Source organism: Leucopleurus acutus (genome assembly GCF_964270905.1).
Source record: "Leucopleurus acutus genome assembly, chromosome: 4".
Classification (NCBI taxonomy): Eukaryota; Metazoa; Chordata; class Mammalia; order Artiodactyla; family Delphinidae; genus Leucopleurus; species Leucopleurus acutus.
Genome location: NC_139146.1, coordinates 72,875,171 through 72,895,467, shown reverse-complemented (window position 1 = coordinate 72,895,467; position 20,297 = coordinate 72,875,171). Strand labels below are relative to the sequence as shown.

The 20,297-nt window shown below is 40.0% G+C and overlaps 1 protein-coding gene across 1 annotated transcript in view; it reads left to right on the top strand.

The window, feature by feature from the left end:
* Positions 1-20,297, top strand: part of SCFD2 (sec1 family domain containing 2) — a 394,032-nt gene that overhangs the window by 149,988 nt on the left and 223,747 nt on the right. Inside the window, exon 5 of the mRNA XM_082838240.1 lies at positions 15,898-16,147. Within this exon, the coding sequence (XP_082694366.1) occupies positions 15,898-16,147 (250 nt within the window). The remainder of the gene's footprint in view (positions 1-15,897; positions 16,148-20,297) is intronic.

The following is a 20,297-nucleotide window of genomic DNA, read 5'->3' as shown; positions in this document are numbered from 1 at the left end:
TTTCTTCTCTTCTTTTAAAATGCAGAATCCTCCTGGAAGAGTTCGGCCATCCAGTCATTCATTTCTTAGAGGAGGAATGGCTCATTCACTGGTGCTAGGAAGAAGCCAGTGAGTTCTGAGTACTTGGTGGAGAAAGGGAGGGGCAAAGTCAGAGAAAGGAAAGGAGAGACCACTCAAGTCAAGTTGGCTGCCTTCACGATTGTGCCTGTGTGTCTCCAGTCTGGCATTTAGGCGTCTTCTGAAGTTTGTCCAAACTTCCCTTGGAGCAGAGAGTGTTCCAGGCTTGCTTCTGAGTAAGATGGCCCAGCCTGCTGAGATTATGGTCGGGGTTGCCACCCAGCTCACGGGCTTCTGCAGGCAGGTGGTGGATGTGAGGAATGGTGCTTTGTTACTGAGTAGAATTTTTGTGTTGCTGGTCACTTTCCTAAGGGGGCTTGAGGCCTTGGACAGTGCAGCTCCCTTTCCTTCTTACTTCCTGTCAAGTGATACAAAATGTTTTGAAATAATACTTAAGATAATTGTTGTGGTTTTCACAGGCAACTTCTAAGCTGGCCTCTTTTACCCATGCCTGCACTGCACTTTTTTTTTTTTTTTTAACATCTTTATTGGAGTATAATTGCTTTACAATGGTGTGTTAGTTTCTGCTTTATAACAAAGTGAATCAGCTATAGGTATACATATATCCCCATATCCCTTTCCTCTTGCATCTCCCTCCCACTCTGCCCTACATTTTTCTGTCTCCTCCCCATTCAGTAGTCTTTGCTCTGCACTGTGGATCCTGGAATTCAAATTCTCTCACAGGCTTTGAAGTGCAGTATCCCATTCTCCATTAAGATAGCTAAAATTTATATTTTCATCTTCTCATATATCCCCTAATCTGCCAAAATGTAACTCTTTTCCTGGAGTCAACAAATGACATCATTTTCAGTTGCCTGTTAAGAGCTGTTAAATTGTTCCTTAGCCAGATTAAAAAGCAAGCAAGCAAGGAAGAAAAAAAAATGGATTTTTAGATAATGTATACATTCTATGGGATATTTTGTTAGTAAGAACAGAATTTATCAAGAGCTCAAGCAAAGAGTGGACACGTTGACTTGGCGCTGATTGGAGGAGTGTGAATATTCTTATACAGGCTTCAGAAAGCCCAGCATTGACCTGTTTTTATTATTTTTATTGGCTCCCTTGATGATAGACAAACTGGCCTAACCTGGGGCCAACAGAACCAGCAGGAAATTTAGGTCACGGATAGTTGCATTTTAAAAACTCTGGTTTTTTTAGATACTGCTCAATCATTGTAATTGATTGATGATAACATGGCAGAGAGGGCTCTTAAATCATTAAAGGTGACCAGATAAAGACAAATGGCTGGAGATTTTGTTGGATACACGGTCCCCAACTCCCTGTGGTATTCTGTTCTGCTCTCTGAAGAAGTAGCTTGTCCCTCGTTTCATGCAACTTATGGCCCAGCTGGCCTGTGTACAGAAAAGGGCCTCTTAAACGTGGCAGTTCTGTTTGAAAGCACAGCGTAACATCATTTCCCAAGAGATGGGGAAAAAATATTACAAAAAAAGTTTCTATCCCCCCTAAAACATATGTGTGTTTTAAAATGAACAGCCTTTAAAAGTTGTTCTTTCCATCTTTCTCTGAAATCAAGGGCCTAGCCTTTACCCATAGCTGAAGGTAAGTGCAGTCAAATTAGATAATTTGATAACTCCTGTAAGCTTCTTATATTTTCCTGCTCTTGCTTTGGGTAAATGCTAATTTGTAATAAGAACTCTAAGTAGATAGCTCTGTTCTTCCCAGGATGCAGGAAATGTGTCCCGGTATAATGGCATTTTAAAAAGTTTTTACTGAAGTAAAATATAATACTGTAGAAAAGTACAACTCAATGAATTTTTCCTAACTGAAAACATCTGTGTCATCAGCACCCAGGTCAAGAAATACAGTATGACCAGCAGCCCTGGAAGCCCTGCTTTTTCTTCCTCCCTGTTACTCCCTCCTTTCAAAGGGTAGGAACTTCTAAAAACATAGATAGTTTTCCCTGGCTTTTATATTTTACATAAATGGAATTGTATAATATGTTCTTTGTTATGGATTCTTTCATGCGACATCTTATTTGTGAGATTCATCCATACTGTTGTTTTGTGAAATTGGAGGTCATTCTCATTGCTGTGTACTATTTCATGGTGTGATTCTGCTACAGGTTTTCTCTCATGGGCATTTTCAGTGGGAGAGAAAGTTTGTAGAATCTGTCTTTACTTCCGCTGAGGATTTCACCATTTCCCGGTGCCAGGGAATCGTTTGCTCCACAGACACAGAATGCCAGCAAGATCCAAGTGCCCCTTAGAGGGATAAATTTTAGGAAACACTTTCATACTTTGAGATCAGCCTCATTGTGCTACCTTACGTCTGCTTATTCTATTGTCTTCTGATACATTCTTCCAACTTTCTTGTCTATGACATTATTTTGCTCTCTCCGGAATCCTGCCATTCATTTGGGTCCCTTTCTGCCTGTCCTGAGCTCAGACACCCATCCCCCTTTCTGGAATATTTGTATCTGTCCTATTCATACATTTCACTCCAATTCTGCCTTCTCTGTTATCTCCTTTGAAACACCTCTTCCTACTCAGAACCTCTTCAAAAACCTTGAAATAATTCTAGACTCTTCTGTTTCTCTCATACTTCATATTCAATCCATCAGTAAACTGTGCAGAATTTAGCTTCAAAATATTTCCACATTCAACCAATTCACACCAACTCCAATGTGCCTATCTCAGTCTAAGCCCCATTTTTTCTTGCTTGGATTATTGAGATTGTTTTCACCTGTCTCTCTGCTTCCCTTGCCTCTCTAAAGTCTGTTGTTCTCTTCACCACAACCTGAGTGATAGCCTTTTAAAACATAGACCATACCATTGCTCTGTTCAAAATCCCTTTCATCTCAGAAGAAAAGCAAAGGTTCTAACAATGGGCTATGTGGCCCTGAATGATCTTTGCCCTCCTCTGTCTTGTGTCTTACCCTCTTCCCACTTCTCTTGCTAAGGGAACTGAGCCTGTTCAACTTCCACACCGTTGATCTATACGACCCTATTCCTGCTGCTTCTCATCTGAAGCCCATACCGTGGTCCCAGTCTACCATCTTTAAATTAGCTACTCCTGGAGACCATTTCCACCATCTTTGATGACTTCAGGATTTGATTCCTTTTTGTTCATATCTCTTCAGCATGTCCCATCCTTTTTTTTTTACATAGTTGTAGGTATACATAGAAAATTATGCTGTTTGTAAAGGACACACTGGGTTGACAGCTACACAGGACTGGAGGCCACTGGCCCAGTGGCACTGGCTGCCCTGAGCCCCAGCCAGCTGTCCCTTAGGCTTAGGGGTGTAGGGTAAACATGGCATGGAAACACCCTGAATGAGAAATTCTGCCTTAACGTTTGTGACTGGAAGTACATAACCCTCCACCAGAGATTTTTAACCTTGAATGAGGTTCTGGGGCCAGTCATCTACCTTACCTGGGGACTCTAAAGAGCTGCAAGTCAGTAGATTGCCTCTGACATGCTAAGTTGGTCTACTGCTGTTTGCTGAGTTCCCTTGGTGATTTGTCCCAGTCAGAATCCTAGCATCATAGCCTGTCTCAAGGCTCTGGATTCCCCTTCCCCACAAACTCTGATTTCCCTCTGACTGGGAAGCACTGGAGAGGAAATGTGAAGTGGATCAGATGTAGGTTTTGGAGAAGGACAGTCTTAAGTTGGATCCCAGCTCAACTATTCACCAGCTGACGCCCTTGACAAGTCACCTTTTTCAGCCTCAGTTTCTTCCTCTGAAATAATAATGCCCAATGTTACAGGGTAGTCAAGAGGATTAAATGAAGTAATCATAATTATATCCTTGTAAATGTTCATTTCTCTTTTTCTGATGTCAACTACTTCATTGTAGAGATGAGTATACTTTTGAGCTACGTTCAAAGGACTGAGCTGGAGATACCATTAGGAGTAAGATGTGGTTCTTGCCATCAAGAATTTTTCAGTCTTAGAAGGGGGGTAGACATTTAATGAATAAACAATGTAATGAATAAACAACTAAATTCAGGGTGATAAGAGCCATGGTAGAGGGAAGTAGAGTCTTTTCAGGGATCACAAAGTAGGCACATTTAACACACAGGGAAAGTCGGGGGAGATAAAGTTTTAGTTGAATTGTGAGACCAGGTGGAAAGGAGGGAAAAACATTCTAGGCAGGGATATAAGCATGTACAAAAGCACAGAGGCAAATGCAAGTAGTTCAGCAAAACTGAAAAGTAGCCTGTAAGGAAACGATTCATGCTGGATGAGGCTGAACGGTTAATTAGGGCCACAAAGCTAAAATAAATGCATGTGTCCTATAAAAGCTTTATCTTGAAGACAGTGGAAACCATGAAATAACTTTAAGGAGATCAAATTTTTGGTTCAGAATGAGATAAATCATGACTAGAGATAATAGTAGTTGCAACCTAGGCGGTAGAGGAAGGCATATATAAAATCATTAGGACTTGGTGGCTGATTTGATGTGGCAGGGACGAGGGAAAGCTGTGATAGACTCCACGTTTCTGTTCAGTTGGAAGAATGATAGTATCACACAACAGTATGGTATACAGACTGCAGAACAGATAGTGGGGTAAAAATCTTCATATCAGTTTTAGACATGTTGAATTATATTTGCAGATGAGGTATATTCGGTACAGGTAGAGATGTCCAATACGCAGTCGGCTGTATGGGCAGCAAGCAAAGGGGAGAAATTTGGCTGGAGATGTACATTTATTTATGAGTTATATTACTTAGTATTCAGATTAAGGTGAGAATCCACAAATACAGTGACTCAAGCAAGATGGTTTATTTCCCATACACACTGCAGTCTAGAAGTTGTTGAGTGATCCAGTCCAGATGCCACTCAGAATGTGGTCTACTGGCCAGCAGCACTGGTATCACCTGACAACTTATTAGGCATACAGAATATTCAGGCCCTATCCCCAAACCTAGTTAATTAGCATCTGCATTTAACAAGAGCCCCAGGTAATCCACATGCACATTAAATTTTGAGAAGCTCTGATTTAAAGGACCTATGTTGCATGAGAAGGGGAAAAGACAGTAGAAAATAATGAGCTTTCTTTTTAGGATGTGACATCCTTAAATCAGTAAATATTAGTATTTACTATAGTAGAAATTAAAACTGAGAATAGTTTAAAATATTTATTTATCAATTCCTTTAAAAATAATAACAAGCCGGGCTTCCCTGGTGGCGCAGTGGTTGAGAGTCCGCCTGCCGATGCAGGGGACACGGGTTCATGCCCTGGTCTGGGAAGATCCCACATGCCGCGGAGCGGCTGGGCCCATGAGCCATGGCCGCTGAGCCTGCGCGTCCGGAGCCTGTGCTCCGCAGCGGGAGAGGCCACAACAGTGAGAGGCCCGCGTAGCGCTAAAAAAAAAAAAGAAAAAATAACAAGCCTGTTACAAGCTAACATAAATAATATATTTTATGAAGAAGAACTGTATTTCCAAAACAAACAAACAGAAAAGTGAGAATGGCATTGGTTTATATTTTTGCAAATCTCTTTAATGTCTCCCTGAAGAGAAAACAGCTGGGTTCTTGTGTTTGCCTCCTCATTCAATATGCTGCCATATGTTGTTTCGGTTGAAGTAATATTTGAAGAAAATCCAGCCTCATGCAGATACATAGTTGGAAAAGGGAGGAATATTTTGATCACCTTTTCATGTTTGCAGACATTGTGTTTTGATACCATACCTTGACTCTACAAGTAGTAATTTATTAAAGGTAATTTGTAATGTGGAATTGGAAAGCATATCAATGAGCTTTCTGTACTCTTTTACATTAAAATCCACTTGTCTATCCTGCATTTTGCATGGATCTTTTGCCTATGCCTGATTTCCTTACATCATGCATGGGTCATTTGGACAACATTGGCTCACTGAGGTATGCAGATCTTCCAAACGTTGACACATTTCATTGTGCAATTCAAAGAAAAAATCACATATTTAATGTTGCCGTAGATGTCATCAGAAACGTCTTTAAGTATAGAGAATCTGGCAGTGGCAGATACAAGTTTTCCAAAATCTGAATTTTCATTTAAAAGCCAGAATTTTATCCTTGGCAATAAACATGTAAGTTGTTTTCCTGGAAGAAACAGGCTCACTTTGTTCATTTTTGAGAAAATGTTTGCCAAATACCCAAGTTTTAATTATAATTTCTCTATCTGAAATTTTTTCAAGTAACAATGATATTGCATGAGAGGAACAATTCAGTTTATGACTCAAATACTTGCACAAGTTCTTTTCCTCAAAATAACCATTGTACTTTAGTATATAGCAGAAGCACTTTATGCATAGTTCCTATTTTGTTACACAGAATATTAAAGAGACATTTATTTAAGCTTTGAGATTTTGTAAGATTAATAATTTTCACTGCTTCATCGAGAGCACTCTTAAGTGAAACTGGCTTTTTAAAAAATTCCAACTGTGAGTACATAGCACAGTGCTCAAAAATGCAATGTTATCACAGTTTGGAGCCTCTCTCCTTGATCTGTGTTAAGGTACCAGCACATTTACCCACCATTATTTTTGTACTATTAGTGCAAATGTCAACAAGGCAAAGAATACTTTAGTATTTTTTGTTCTTTTTCTTTTCTTTCTTTCTTTCTTTCTTTTTTTTTTTTTTTTTTGAGCAGAGAAAGGTTTATTGCAGGGCCAAGCAAGGAGAACGGGTGGCTTGTGCTCAAAACCCCTGAACTCCCTGATGGCTTGGGGGGAAAAGGTTTTATAGGCAAAGTTGGGGATGAGGGCTGCAGGGTGTGTGACTTTCTTCTGATTGGTTGGTGGGGAGGTAGGTAGCAGGGTGGTGCTCCAGGAATCTTGTGCTCAGCCTGAAGTTACCATCCTCCACCTGGGCAGAGGCCTTAGTTCTGCAGAAGAGTTCAAAGATATTGTTATGTATATTCCTTGAGGAGGAACCAGGACCCTTACCCAAGGCTGCACTATTGTTTGTTGACTGCTTCTCCCTTGTTTCTGTATTCCCTCCCTTCCCTAATTAGTAATTCTTTGAACCTGCCCTTTGGAACTCAGGGAAGGTCAAGGAGGCTGAATGAAGCCTATTCCCTACAAACAAGAAACGGGGGATGTGGAAAGAATTTGTACCCGAGGGACCTCCTGCTCAGTTGTGATCCCCCCTTTTCTTTGATAGTCCTCAATCTTGAGGAGAACAGGTGTTGGAAGCCTTACTATTTTTATAAAAATAGTTTTGACCTTATGGACCTCTTGAAAAGGTCTCTGGATCTCAGTTCTGTGGCTCACACTTTGAAACTCACTGTCCTATATGATTATCCTGGGCCTGTTAAATATTGGCTTATGCAATTGCATGATTTTGGACTAATTCTAGGCAAATTTAAGTAGCCAATTAGGGAGCAAATTATTAAGTAGCAAATTTTAAATTTGGTGTGTCTCTGTGCCTTCCTTTTCTATGACAACCCTGGAGGCACTCACTGGTTCCCTAGTGGCACGGATGGAACACGTACCACCCAGGAACCAATTCTTGCTTTTGCTCTTGCTTGTTTGTTTAGTCATTGGGCAGGTATTTATGGAGCCCTGCTTTTTACCAGGTTCTCTGACTAGGCTATGGGCCTGATGCAGAGCTTCACATGCCCCATCTCACATGAACCACTTGCATCAATTTTCTATTGCTGCTGTAACAAATCACCACAAACGTAGTGGCTTAGAACAACAGAAATTTACTACATTATAATTGTGTAGCTCAGAAGTCCAACACTGGTCTCACTGGACTAAAATGAAGGTGACGGCAGCACTGCATTCCTTTCTGGAGGCTCTAAGGGAACATCTGTTTCTTTGCCTTTTCCAGCTTCTAGAGGCCCCCTGCATTCCTTGGGTCATGTCTCCCTTCCTCCATCTTTAAAACATACGCTGTGCTTCTCTCTGACCTTTCGTCATTGCGTCTCTCTCTGACCACAGCCAGGAAAGGTTCTCTACTTTAAGGACCCATGTGACTAGATTGGGCCCACCCAGGTAATGCAGGATAATCTCCCCATCTCAAGTTCTGTAACTTTAATCACATCTGCAAAGTCCCTTTGGTCATATAATATAACATGTTTATGGTTCTGGGGACACGAGTGTAGGTCTCTTTGAGGGGGTGTTATTCTGCCTACCACACACTTAGTAAGTGTGCATTAAATAGTTGTTGAAGGAAGGAATGAAGGATCCTATCCCATCACTCATTTCTCAGAGCTTTGCTCCTCCCTGATATTAGATGTTGATTGTTTAAGACTCAATTGAGGTACCACCTCTTCGAGGATTTAGGTGTTGCTCTGCTCTATTTCCAAAGTAAATGAATACCTCTACTAAAGCACTTATTTACTGCATCATCATGACGGTTTGTTCCTATCCCCACTCTCCTGTAAGTTCCTTGAATCTTGTGTCTGGCACGTAGTATGTGCACAATAAATATTTGTTGATGAATGCATGAGAGCAGCAATTAATTATCTTTATACCCACCAAGTTACATTTTTGCATTTTCCCTGGGGCATGTAAAGCCCATTCCCCAAAGAAGCAGAGTGGCTTTAGTTATGGGAATTTAAGGCCTTGTGGCAAGTATTAATGCAAGAATGGCAAAGGCCATTAACACAAGTGATATTTGGGGCAGAAGGGCCTTAGGCAGTCCCTGGCAGCATCCCTTGAGCCCGCACCCGCTAACTGAGCGGAAGCTTGGAGGAATTGTAGAGATGGGTTCTCTGCAGAGCAGCACTTTGGAGTGGCTTAGAGTTCCCCTAAGTGTCTGCAGGCTCTGCATTCCAGAGGAACAGGTGTGGAGCCGCAGGCCTGCTCTGCAGCCACACTGCATATGGCCCCTTTGCACCTCATGCCTGCAGAGGTCGACAGCACAGAGACCGACTCTGACTTTGCAGAGGTGTCTTAATTCAGCCCCAAAGTTGGCTTTTCTAAACACAACATGCATTTTACAGAGGGCCTTTTGTATGGAGTTACTGGGGATTCATTCAAAAATAACAGAAGTCCCAGTCTGCAGAATTAAAAAAAAAAGTTTTTGTCATTCCAGACACAGCTCCAGTCTTCCACCTCCTACTAGTAAGCCCATTTATATCAAAATGAATGAGAAATTTAATCCCTGGTACTTTATAAAGAAGCCATTTTTTTTCCTTTGGTTGTGGTTTACTCTGTGTGTGCTTTTTTAATGGCAGTGTTTAATAATGTTTATGTTGCCTTTAACCTTTGACTAACTTTGCAGTTAAGTTCCAAGATGTGGTTACACATCCAGTATTTGTAGGCTGCTCCTGCCTCCTTTGAGACTGCTAACTTCTTATTCCTGGAAGATATTTCATTCTCTTACCAAGCATCTTAATCACTTCTGCTGGGTAAGAAGGGAGTCAGTGGGGTAGTAGGCAATAGTCGTAGTAGTTGTGTAGTATTGGGTTGGTCAAAAAGTGCCTTCGGTTTTTAAGTAAAAATAAAAGACTCATTTTCACTAAGAACTTTATTGAACAACGTATTCACCCTTTTGTTCCACGACCTTCTGCTATTTTTCAGGCAACTTCCTAATTCCATCTTCCCAAAACTTTTTATCTTTTTGAGCAAAGAACTGTTCCAGGTGCCTTTTACAGTCTCCCAGGTAATTGAATTTTTTTCCATTAAGAGAATTTTGTAAAGACCTAAATAAATGGAAATCCAAAGGTTCAATGTCTGGCGAACACAGTGGAAGAATCAGAACTTCCCAGACAAGCTGTAACAGTTTTTGCCTGGTCATCAAAGAAACATGAGGTCTTGCGTTATCCTGACGGAAGATTATGAGTTTTCTCTTGACTAATTCTGGATGCTTTTCACTGAGTGCTGCTTTCAGTTGGTCTAATTGGGAGCAGTACTTGTTGGAATTATTTGTTTGGTTTTCCAGAAGGAGCTCATAATAGAGGACTCCCTTCCAATCCCACCATATACACAACATCACTTTCTTTGGATGAAGACCGGCCTTTGGTGTGGTTGGTGGTGGTTCATTTCACTTGCCCCACGATCTCTTCCGTTCCACATTATTGTACGGTATCCACTTTTCATCGCCTGTCATAATTTGTTTTAAAAATGGAATGTTTTTGTTATGTTTAAGTAGAGAATCTCATGTGGAAATAGGGTCAAGAAGGTTTCCTGCGCTGAACTTACGTGGAACCCAAACATCAAGGCAATTAACATAACCAAGCTGGTGCAAATGATTTTCAGCGCTTGAGTTGGATATTTAGAGTATGTCGGCTATCTCCCGTGTGGTCTAATGTTGATTGTTTTCAATTAATGTCTTGATTTGATCGCTATCAGCTTCAACTGGTCTACCCGACTGTGGAGCATTGTCCACCGAGAAATCTCCAGCACAAAACTTTGCAAACCACTTTTGACACGTTCGATCAGTCACAGCACCTTCTCCACATGCTGCACAAATCTTTTTTTGTATTTCAGCTGCGTTTTTACCTTTCCTGAAATAATAAAGCGTAATGTGCCGAAAATGTTGCTTTTTTCTTCCATCTTCAATATCAAAATGGCTACACAAAAATTCACCAAATTTGATGTCTTTTTAAAATGTGTGCTGATATGACAGCTGTCACATACAGTCTAACCAAATTGTTTCGAATGAAGTTAAAGACAACTAAGTGCTACTAGAGCCATCTTGTGGAAAAAACGAACGAACCTTTTGGCCAACCCAATAGTAATAGTTAGTAGTTATCAGGGACTATGTGCCAGGCACTGCGCTTTGTGACTCCTATTATTAAATCTTTAGAATAACCTTATGAAACAAGAACTATTATTGTGTATCCTCAAATGTAAGGGAAAGTACTTTCCTTAAAATTAACCCTCAGAAAAGAGGGCCTCCCCTTATGTTTGAGTCCTTACAAAGACTGTCCCATTGTGGGGTTACTCTATTTTAAACCACAAAGTAGTTTAAGCAATCGTCCCAGTATTATGAAAATGCCTGTGGCGGGCTTCCCTGGTGGCTCAGTGGTTGAGAGTCCGCCTGCCGATGCAGGGGACGCGGGTTCGTGCCCCGGTCTGGGAAGAACCCACATGCCGCGGAGCGGCTGGGCTGGTGAGCCATGGCCGCTGAGCTTGCGCATCCAGAGCCTGTGCTCCGCAACGGGAGAGGCCACAACAGTGAGAGGCCTGCGTACCACAAAAAAAAAAAAAAAAAAGAAAGAAAATGCCTGTGGCTTGGGACTGCTTGATATTCAGGCCTTTGTGATACTCTTTCCATTTTATAAAGATGAGAAAACTGAGACTTACCCAAGGTCATACAGCTAATAAGTGGTACAGCCAGAATTCAAACCCAGGCGTAAAATCTTACTCCCATCTCCTCATTTTTAATCCACCTCAGATTCTTTCTTTTACCTTTAAAAAAGTTTCAGTCTAGGAAGTTTCATCCAGGATGTTTTCTTTCCTTCTTGTTGAGGTTTCATTCTAAGAGCAGAGGAGATCAGAAGATGGGTATGCATCCAGTCTGGAGTCATGCTTTTATGGATAGCACTAGGAAGGTCTAGTTCACCTTCTAAGCCAAGGTGTCATGGGGTTCTCTCTGCTTCATCCTTGCCAGATCACCCTGCTTCCCTTTGCTTTGATGGGAAGTTCATTGCTTCCTGAGTCAGTCTCTTACCTTGGCTCTGGTTGTAGGAGTTCTTCCTTATACTGAGCTGAAATCATTTGTCTTGGAATTTTCAGTCTGACAGAAAAGAGATCAAAATGTACGTGGCTTTGTCTCTTACTGTCTTCCCTTCCTCCCCTCCCCTTCTTCTTCCCTTTCCAATAAATGTTTTATTTTAGAATAGCTTTAGATTTATAGAAAACTTGCCAAGATAATACAGAGAATTTCTGTATACCCCTCACCCTACTGTTAAAATCTTACACTATTGTGTATCCTCAATCATTTGTCAAAACTAAGAAACCAACATGGTACGTTATTATTAATTATAAACTCCAGACTTCAGTCTGATTTCACTAGTTTTTCTCTAATGTCCTTTGTGTGTTCCAGGATCCCATCCAGGATATCACATTACATTTAGTCATTATGTTTCCTTAGTCTCATCTGGTGTGTGATAGTTTTTCATTTTTTCCTTATTTTTCATGACCTTGACGGTTTTGAGGGAGTGCTGGTCAGGCATTTTGTAGAATGTCCCTCAGTTAGGACTTATCTGATGTTTTTGTCATGGGGTTATGGGCTTGGGAGAAGAATACTGCAAAACTAAAGTGCCAATCTCATCACATCATATTTGGGACAGGTGACATCAATGTGACTTATCACTGGTGATGTGAACCTTGATCCTCTGACTGAGGTAAAGTCACTCCTCCCTCCCCTTTCCATACACAGTTTTTTAAAAGCAAGTCACCATGTTCAGCTCACACTTAAGATGTGGGGCGATTAAGTTCTGTCTCCAGGAGGAGAAGTAGCTTATGTAGGTAAGTTATTTGGAATTCTTCTGTTAAGGAATATTTCTCTTCTCCTACATTAATTAATGCACACTTATTCATTACCAGTGTGGAGTGATGCATATTTATTTTATACTTTGGGTTATAATCCATTACTACTACTACTACTTTAATTATTCTCTTGTGCAAATCATTCCAGCTTTGACCACTGGGAGATCTCCCAGTTGTCCCTTGTGTCGTTTTGACATGCCCCCATTTGTTTGTTTTCTAAGGACTTCCTTACTTTCTGGCACTACAAGATATTCCAGGTTCTTCTTGTATTTTCCCCGCCCCATCCCTAGAATCAGCCATTTCTCCAAGGATCTCTGGTTCCTATTATTGGAGAATGATATTAGAAACTAAGATCTGACCACTGGAGTGCTCACTGCTACTGGGATGTAACTACTTCTACATCTTCTCAGTGGACAGAGTTAGGAAATACGTGAATGTATATCAGCCCATGTTACACACATATCTACAATATTTCTGCATCTACATTTCTTTCTATAGGAAGGCTTTTCTTTTTCAAGTATTTATTGTTATATTTTGCTGCGTAGCGAACAGCGAGATTCACCGCCTTCTACCACCAATGGTAATTTTTTAAGGTAGGGGGAGAGGAAAGTAAAAATGGAGATCTTAGCGTAACTATGACTTAAGAACTCAGTCACCCTCTAGTCCGATCATGTAATTTTAGAGATGAAGACATCCTAAGAAGTTTACTGAGATCCAAAGAGGTTAAACTACTAGCTAGTGGAACAGTCAAGATTGGAATCTGGCTTTTTGAAACGGAATCTCTTTATTTCCACAATATCTAATGCCTCTTTAAGACTAATCAGTATTCTTGGCTTTGTATTCAGCTCAGTTATTAACTTCTTCGGATGCATTAAGCAGATTAAAGTGTAATTTTAGAAATTGGTGTGCAGAGGTACGAGCTAGCCAATGGAAGTCCGCTGCAGTGTCACTGAGGAGGGATTTTGCTCTCCAGTGACAGATCAACAACTTGAAAATGATGCTCTGATGGCCAGATGTTAGTGAGTGAATCTTCTTAAGTGACTATGATGATTACCCTGCCCTGTTTTACTTTTTATAACTATCGCAAAAAAATATGTATTTTTGCTCTGGGGAGAGAATCACAGGGTTCCTATAGGACAGATACTTGATGTATACACCTGCTTTTTAGAAATGGGATATAAAGCAATGAAAGAATCTGTTTAATGTCATCCAAGGAGTTGGTGATAGAGTAAAAAATAAAAAGCGAAAGCTGCAGCCCCCATGGCCCTTCTTTTAACAGGCCAGCCACACAGCTCCTTTCTTTTAAATTGCTTTCGGGCAGCTTTTAAAGTGAAGAACAAACACTTGAAAGTTCCTCCCAAGAGACTCCTGAGGCTACAGGACAGTCCTAGGATGCCTTCAAACCTTTCAGCCATTTCCTTTGAGAAGTGGGTATGTTTACACTTGATAAACCATGTCTTGTCACCACATAACAGTTAAAATCTCCATTCTGTTCTTTTCCATTTGTACTTTAGTCATTCCATTTTAGTTTTGTTTGGTACATTGTGAACATCCAGGATTTTTAGTTGAAATAAATGGTAACAGCTGTTTCCCATGTACCAAAAAATGTAAGTATGAACCTTAACCTTGAGATGATATGTCCAGATTTTCCCAGGTGTGGAAATGACTTGAAAAGCTCATTTTGGGTAGTCGTCCCAATACAGAACCACATTCAGCTGCTTGCCATCAACTTCATTCAGAGAGAGAGAGTTTCTGTAGGTCTTTCTTTATTCCAATACTCCCTTCTTAACACGGCTTTTCCTCTTTAAAATGGTGCAGGGACTTCCCTGGTGACGCAATGGTTAAGAATCCGCCTGCCAATGCAGGGGACGTGGGTTCAATCCCTGGTCCGGGAAGATCCCACATGCCGCAGAGCAACGAAGCCCCTGCGCCACGGCTACTGAGCCTGTGTTCTAGAGCCCACGAGCCACAACTACTGAGCCCGCGGCCACAACTACTGAAGCCTGTGTGCCCTAGAGCCAGTGTGCCACAACTACTGAGCCCATGTGCTGCAACTACTGAAGCCCATGCACCTAGAGCCTGTGCTCCGCAGCAAGAGACGCCACCGCAATGAGAAGCCCGCGCACCACAAGGAAGAGTAGCGCCCGCTCACCACAACTAGAGAAAGCCCGCGCGCAGCAACGAAGACCCAACGCAGCCAAAAATAGATAAATAAATAAACAAACAAACAAATAAATAAATAAAAGACTATGGTCTAAAAAATATAATAGTGCATATTTACTGACATAAACACACCCTTAAGTCCCGTCTTTCATTCCTGCTTTATTTTTCTCAGTAGCTCTTACCACCATTTAAAATACTATATATTTTACTTCCTTAGCTTTAAATTGTCTGTTTTCCCCCATTAGAATGTAAGCTCTGTGATAGCAGAGGATTTGTTTCGTTCACTGCTCTCTTCCCCAGACCCAGAGTAATACCTGGAACATAGTAGATGCTCAGTGAATGCTTCTGAATGAATAACGTGAAAGTTGTAACTCGTGATCATTTGGCCCCTGATTTTAATATAAATACAAATAGTTGAGTTTTATTTTACAGGGTTATTTTAGATTATAAGTAGAATTAAATCACATTGTTTAAAATGGGGATTTATCTATTCACCAAAAACCTCAGAATTTGTACTAGAAATGTGCATAGTGCATTGGAAGTTATGCAGCTAACTCAGTAATGCAATGCTGTTATCACATGAAAGGAATTTTGAAATTCTCTGCTAAATATCACTCAGGAAATTGGTGGAATATCTAAAAGCACATTTTTTTTAAACTTTAAATGTGAATTATCTTCAGACTAACCCAAAGATATCCTAAAATGTCATTACCCAGTTTGACCAGATTTAGCAGAAATGACTTTTCATTGTTATAAAAAGAAAATCTATTCTGACTAATATTTGCCACCTTAAAGAATATTAAAAGAATATGCTATAAAATCTAAAGTAATTCCTCTGAAGGAATGTCAGCATATAGGTGCTGGCATGTTTTTATTTTTAATCATATTATGTTACAAATATTTTTATTTAAAATTTCTAGCATCTGAACTACGTACACTTTTATTTTTAAAACACATGGCTCTTATTTCTTTAAGCAATACGTAAGATAATAGAAAAGGGTATGCAACTTGACCAGCCATTTTATGAACTAGATCTTTCAAAACAACAGCTCTAATGCCAAATTGCCTGCAGTATTCTCTCCAGGACAAGAAACATACAAATAAAAAGCTATCTAGTCAGTGAACATCACAGACTTGTTTGCAAGCTATCTTTGGGCTGATGTAGTGCATAAATTACATCTGTACAAGACTGACATATGTGCCTATTCCCCCCTTTTATTTCAGAGCATTGGGGAGTCGACAATGTCTGTTGTGTTAAATCAGCTGCTTCCCATGATTAAGCCTTCGAACCAGAGGACTAATGATGACTACAGCCCCGAAGAGCTGCTGGTCCTCCTGATATATATTTATTCTGTCAGTGGAGAGTTCTCAGTGGACAAAGACCTGGGTGAAGGTGAAGAGAAAGTGAAGAAAGCGTTGGCTCAAGTCTTTTGTGAGGAGTCTGAATTGTCACCTTTGCTGCAAAAAATCACAGGTGAGCGTTTAACAAAAATAGAGGACATAAACATCACTGATACCGAAAACAGATTTAAAAATAAAGGCATTTGGAAATAGGATGTAACCATCTTCATTGGAGTTGTTCCGAATTTCATGAGGCCTGATGAATGCTAGCCAGCCTTTCGGATTAGAGGTTTTTGTTGTAGGTTTTTTTTTTTTATTCCAGTTGTGGTAGGGAAATGGCCTTCTAGCTGCTTGTCAGTATTCATATTCTTAGAGCCTAAGCCTTGTTAAAATAGCAGAATACTCACAGGGTGTAATATCTTTAAGGAAAAATAAAATGACGTGCATCCATCCTATTCAAAGGATTTCTGCTGACATATTCTCTTTGAGATTGTCGTTTCAAACTTAAAAACAAAAACAAAAAACCTGTTTCCCTAAGATGTTGTACAGTGTTACAGGATGAAAATTGCCATTTGCAAGAACAGTGTCATATTTTGACTTCTCATATTTCATCTTGAATCTGAATTAATTGGTACTATCCAAAATAATCCCCAAACATCCCAGTAAAGTAGGCTGTTGATTTGGGGGAAGTACCTAAGTAAATATCCTAAAATCTAACCATTTTCACTTCTAGTGAGAACTGTGGTATAACTTACGGAGATACTCATTTGTGTTGTTTCATATCAAATTCAATATTCTTTATATCTTGTGTAAAGCTTATTGCTAGTAGTGTGGATTGAGCCTGGGCCTGTTTGAGAGTGAGAAGTTATTAACACTTACACGTAAAACGTAAATACTTTAAAAACATACCAGGTTGCCGTTCATTCATGGATATGTGTGTGTGGGTGCATGCAGACCTCTCCACTGGGGAAGGCTCAGCTGAGGGAGGTTACATATCATCTGACTTTTCCTCCTGTCCTGCCTCCCGGGGGGGGGGGGGGGGGGGGGGGGGGGGCCCAGCTTTCTCAGAAGCGGGTTGTGTCTCTGTCCACCTGAGCATCCCGTGCATGTGTGCTTTCCTTTGTGCCCAATGCTGACCTTTCCTGTGTCTGGTCATGGAAAACGAAACCCTGACAAGGTGGAAACCGAATGAACTTCCCACAGAAATGAAACGTTTCCTTGCCCAGTACAGAACCTGCTTGCCAACTTAAAATCTACCTAAGGAAAATTTGTGGGAGTTGTTCCCATTTCATTAGGGTACAGCACTGAGTGTGATTTCATGTGTGTGTTTGGCTATAAATGAATATTGACTTAGAAAGACTTAATATGGTTTATATACAGCTTAGAACAGTGATTTGATTCAAAGGCAATTTGAACACTAGGAGAGTATAATTGGAAGTTATTCTTAACACACATAATTCCAGAAACAGACAACAAAGATGGTGTGTTCTAACGAGGGTGTTTGGATAGCTTTCTGCAGCGTTAGTGTGTTACTGTATTATTTTGAGAATTGAGGTCAAGCAGTCAGTGTTCATTCGATACTCGCTCAAGGTGTTTATTGACCCAGAATTTCATTCTTTATTGGTTTCTCTGTTTTATGATTGCTCAGGATATTGCATTTTCTTGCTTTTAAATGTGATTTCACGTTTAAAAACACTTCTGTACATTCATGTTTATATCAGGAAAATTTGTAAAGTTGAAGGTAAAAAAAATACGAATTTGTGGAAATTTTAGTGTATCTTTAAATTTTGGAGACATCTTATTTTATAATACAAAGTATGTATTCCTACCTAGATTAGCTTTGGTTTTTTTTTATTTTTTATACATCTTTACTGGAGTATAATTGCTTCACAATACTGTTAGTTTCTGTTGTACAGCAAAGTGAATCAGCCATACGCTTACATATATCCCCATATCTCCTCCCTCTTGAGCCTCCCTCCCATCCTCCCTATCCCACCCCTCTAGGTTTTCACAAAGCACTGAGCTGATCTCCCTGTGCTATGTGGCTGCTTCCCACTAGCTATCTGTTTTACATTTGGTAGTGTATATATGTCCATGCCACTCTCACTTCACCCCAGCTTCCCACCCCACCTCTCGTGTCCTCAAGTGCATTCTCTGTGTCTGTATCTTTATTCCTGCCCCTGACAGTAGGTTCATCTGTACCATTTTTTTTTAACTCCATATATATGCATTAGTATACAGTATTTGTTTTTCTCTTTCTGACTTCACTCTGTATGACAGAGTCTAGGTCCATCCACCTCACTACAAATAACTCAATTTCGTTTCTTCTTATGGCTGAGTAATATTCCATTGTATATATGTGCCACATCTTCTTTATCCATTCATCTGTTGATGGACATTTAGGTTGCTTCCATGTCCTGGCTATTGTAAATAGTGCTACTGTGAACATTGTGGTACATGACTCTTTTTGAATTATGGTTTTCTCGGGGTATATACCCAATGGTGGGATTGCTGGGTCATATGGTGGTTGTATTTTTAGTTTTTTAAGGAACCTCCATACTGTTCTCCATAGTGGCTGTATCAATTTACATTCCCATCAACAGTGCAGGAGGGTTCCCTTTTCATCACACTCTCTCCAGCATTTATTGTTTCTAGATGTTTTGATAATGGCCATTTTGACCAGTTTGAGGTGATACCTCATGGTAGGTTTGATTTGCATTTCTCTAATAATTAGTGATATTGAGCATCTTTTCACATGCCTCTTGGCCATCTGTATGTCTTCTTTGGTGAAATGTCTATTTAGATCTTCTGCCCATTTTTTAATTGTGTTGTTAGCTTTTTGATATTGAGCTCCATGAGCTGTTTATATATTTTGGAGATTAATCCTTTGTCAGTTGCTTCGTTTGCAAATATTTTCTCCCGCTCTGAGGGTTGTCTTTTTGTCTTGTTTATGGTTTCCTTTGCTGTGCAAAAGCTTTTAAGTTTCATTAGGTCCCATTTGTTCATTTTTTGTTTTTATTTTCATTACTCTAGGAGGTGGGTCAAAAAAGATCTTGCTGTGGTTTATATCAAAGAGTGTTTTCCCTACGTTTTCCTCTCAAAGTTTTATAGTGTCCAGTCTTACATTTAGGTCTTTAGTCCATTCGGAGCTTATTTTTGTGTATGGTGTTAGTGAGTGTTGTAATGTAAATGTCTAGTTTTCCTAGCACCATTTATTGAAGAGACTGTCTTTTCTCCATTGTATGTTCTTGCCTCCTTTGCCATAAATTAGGTGACCATATGTGTGTGGGTTTGTCTCTGGGCTTTCTATCCTGTACCATTGATGTATATTTCTGTTTTTATGCCAGTACCACACTGTCTTGATTAATGTAGCTTTGTAGTATAGTCTGAAGTCCAGGAGCTTGATTCCTCCAGCTCTGTTTTTCTTTCTCAAGATTGCTTTGGCTATTTGGGGTCTTTTGTGTTTCCATACAAATTGTGAAATTTTTTGTTCTAATTCTGTGAAGAATGCCCTAGATTAGATTTGGATGTACAGTTCAAACAGGGTGGATAAGATGTGCTACTTAGACTTGACATAAGTCAGCTTGCCAGTGGAACACACATCAACCCTTGTGGCCACCAAAAGGACTTGACTTCTGAAGGTAGATTTTTACTTGGCCAGTATAGACATGCCCCTTATTAAGTATGTTGAGAAGTCACGTGTCCTGAGAAGTAGGGTTTATGTTTACAGTTAGCTGCTGAAGAGAATGTTTAATCTACATCTCAGGATAAGGAGTAATAGGACAGCATTGAGGCAGTGGTGACTCAGTTTTGTAGAATAGGATGGAATACGCAGTATGTACTGGAAGAATTGAATTGTCTTCCAAATGTGCTTAGCCTTTCATGGAACTAGGTTAGTTTGGCTTTTACCATGAACTTGTCCACAGTGTTGCACTTATGTTATTCCAGTTTATAATCTCAGCTTACTTGCTACTGGTTGGCAGAAATTACTTTATGTCTTGTGGACATTTTGTGGTTGATGAGATTTAGTTTAAAAGTACTATTGAAAATAAGCAATCAATATAAGAATTCTACTTTTTATATAATGCTCTCATTTTACTAATCTTAACTGTTGATAGAATCAAGAAATCAATACTTCTTCTGTACTAAAAATTAAGCATGTTATCATCACTCAACTGCTAAGTGATAGAACCAGGATTTGAACCTTCTGGATCTCGAGCCCATGTCTTTAAACATGGAATTCTAAACCTGCCACAGGCTCCCTTCCGTAACCACTGCATATT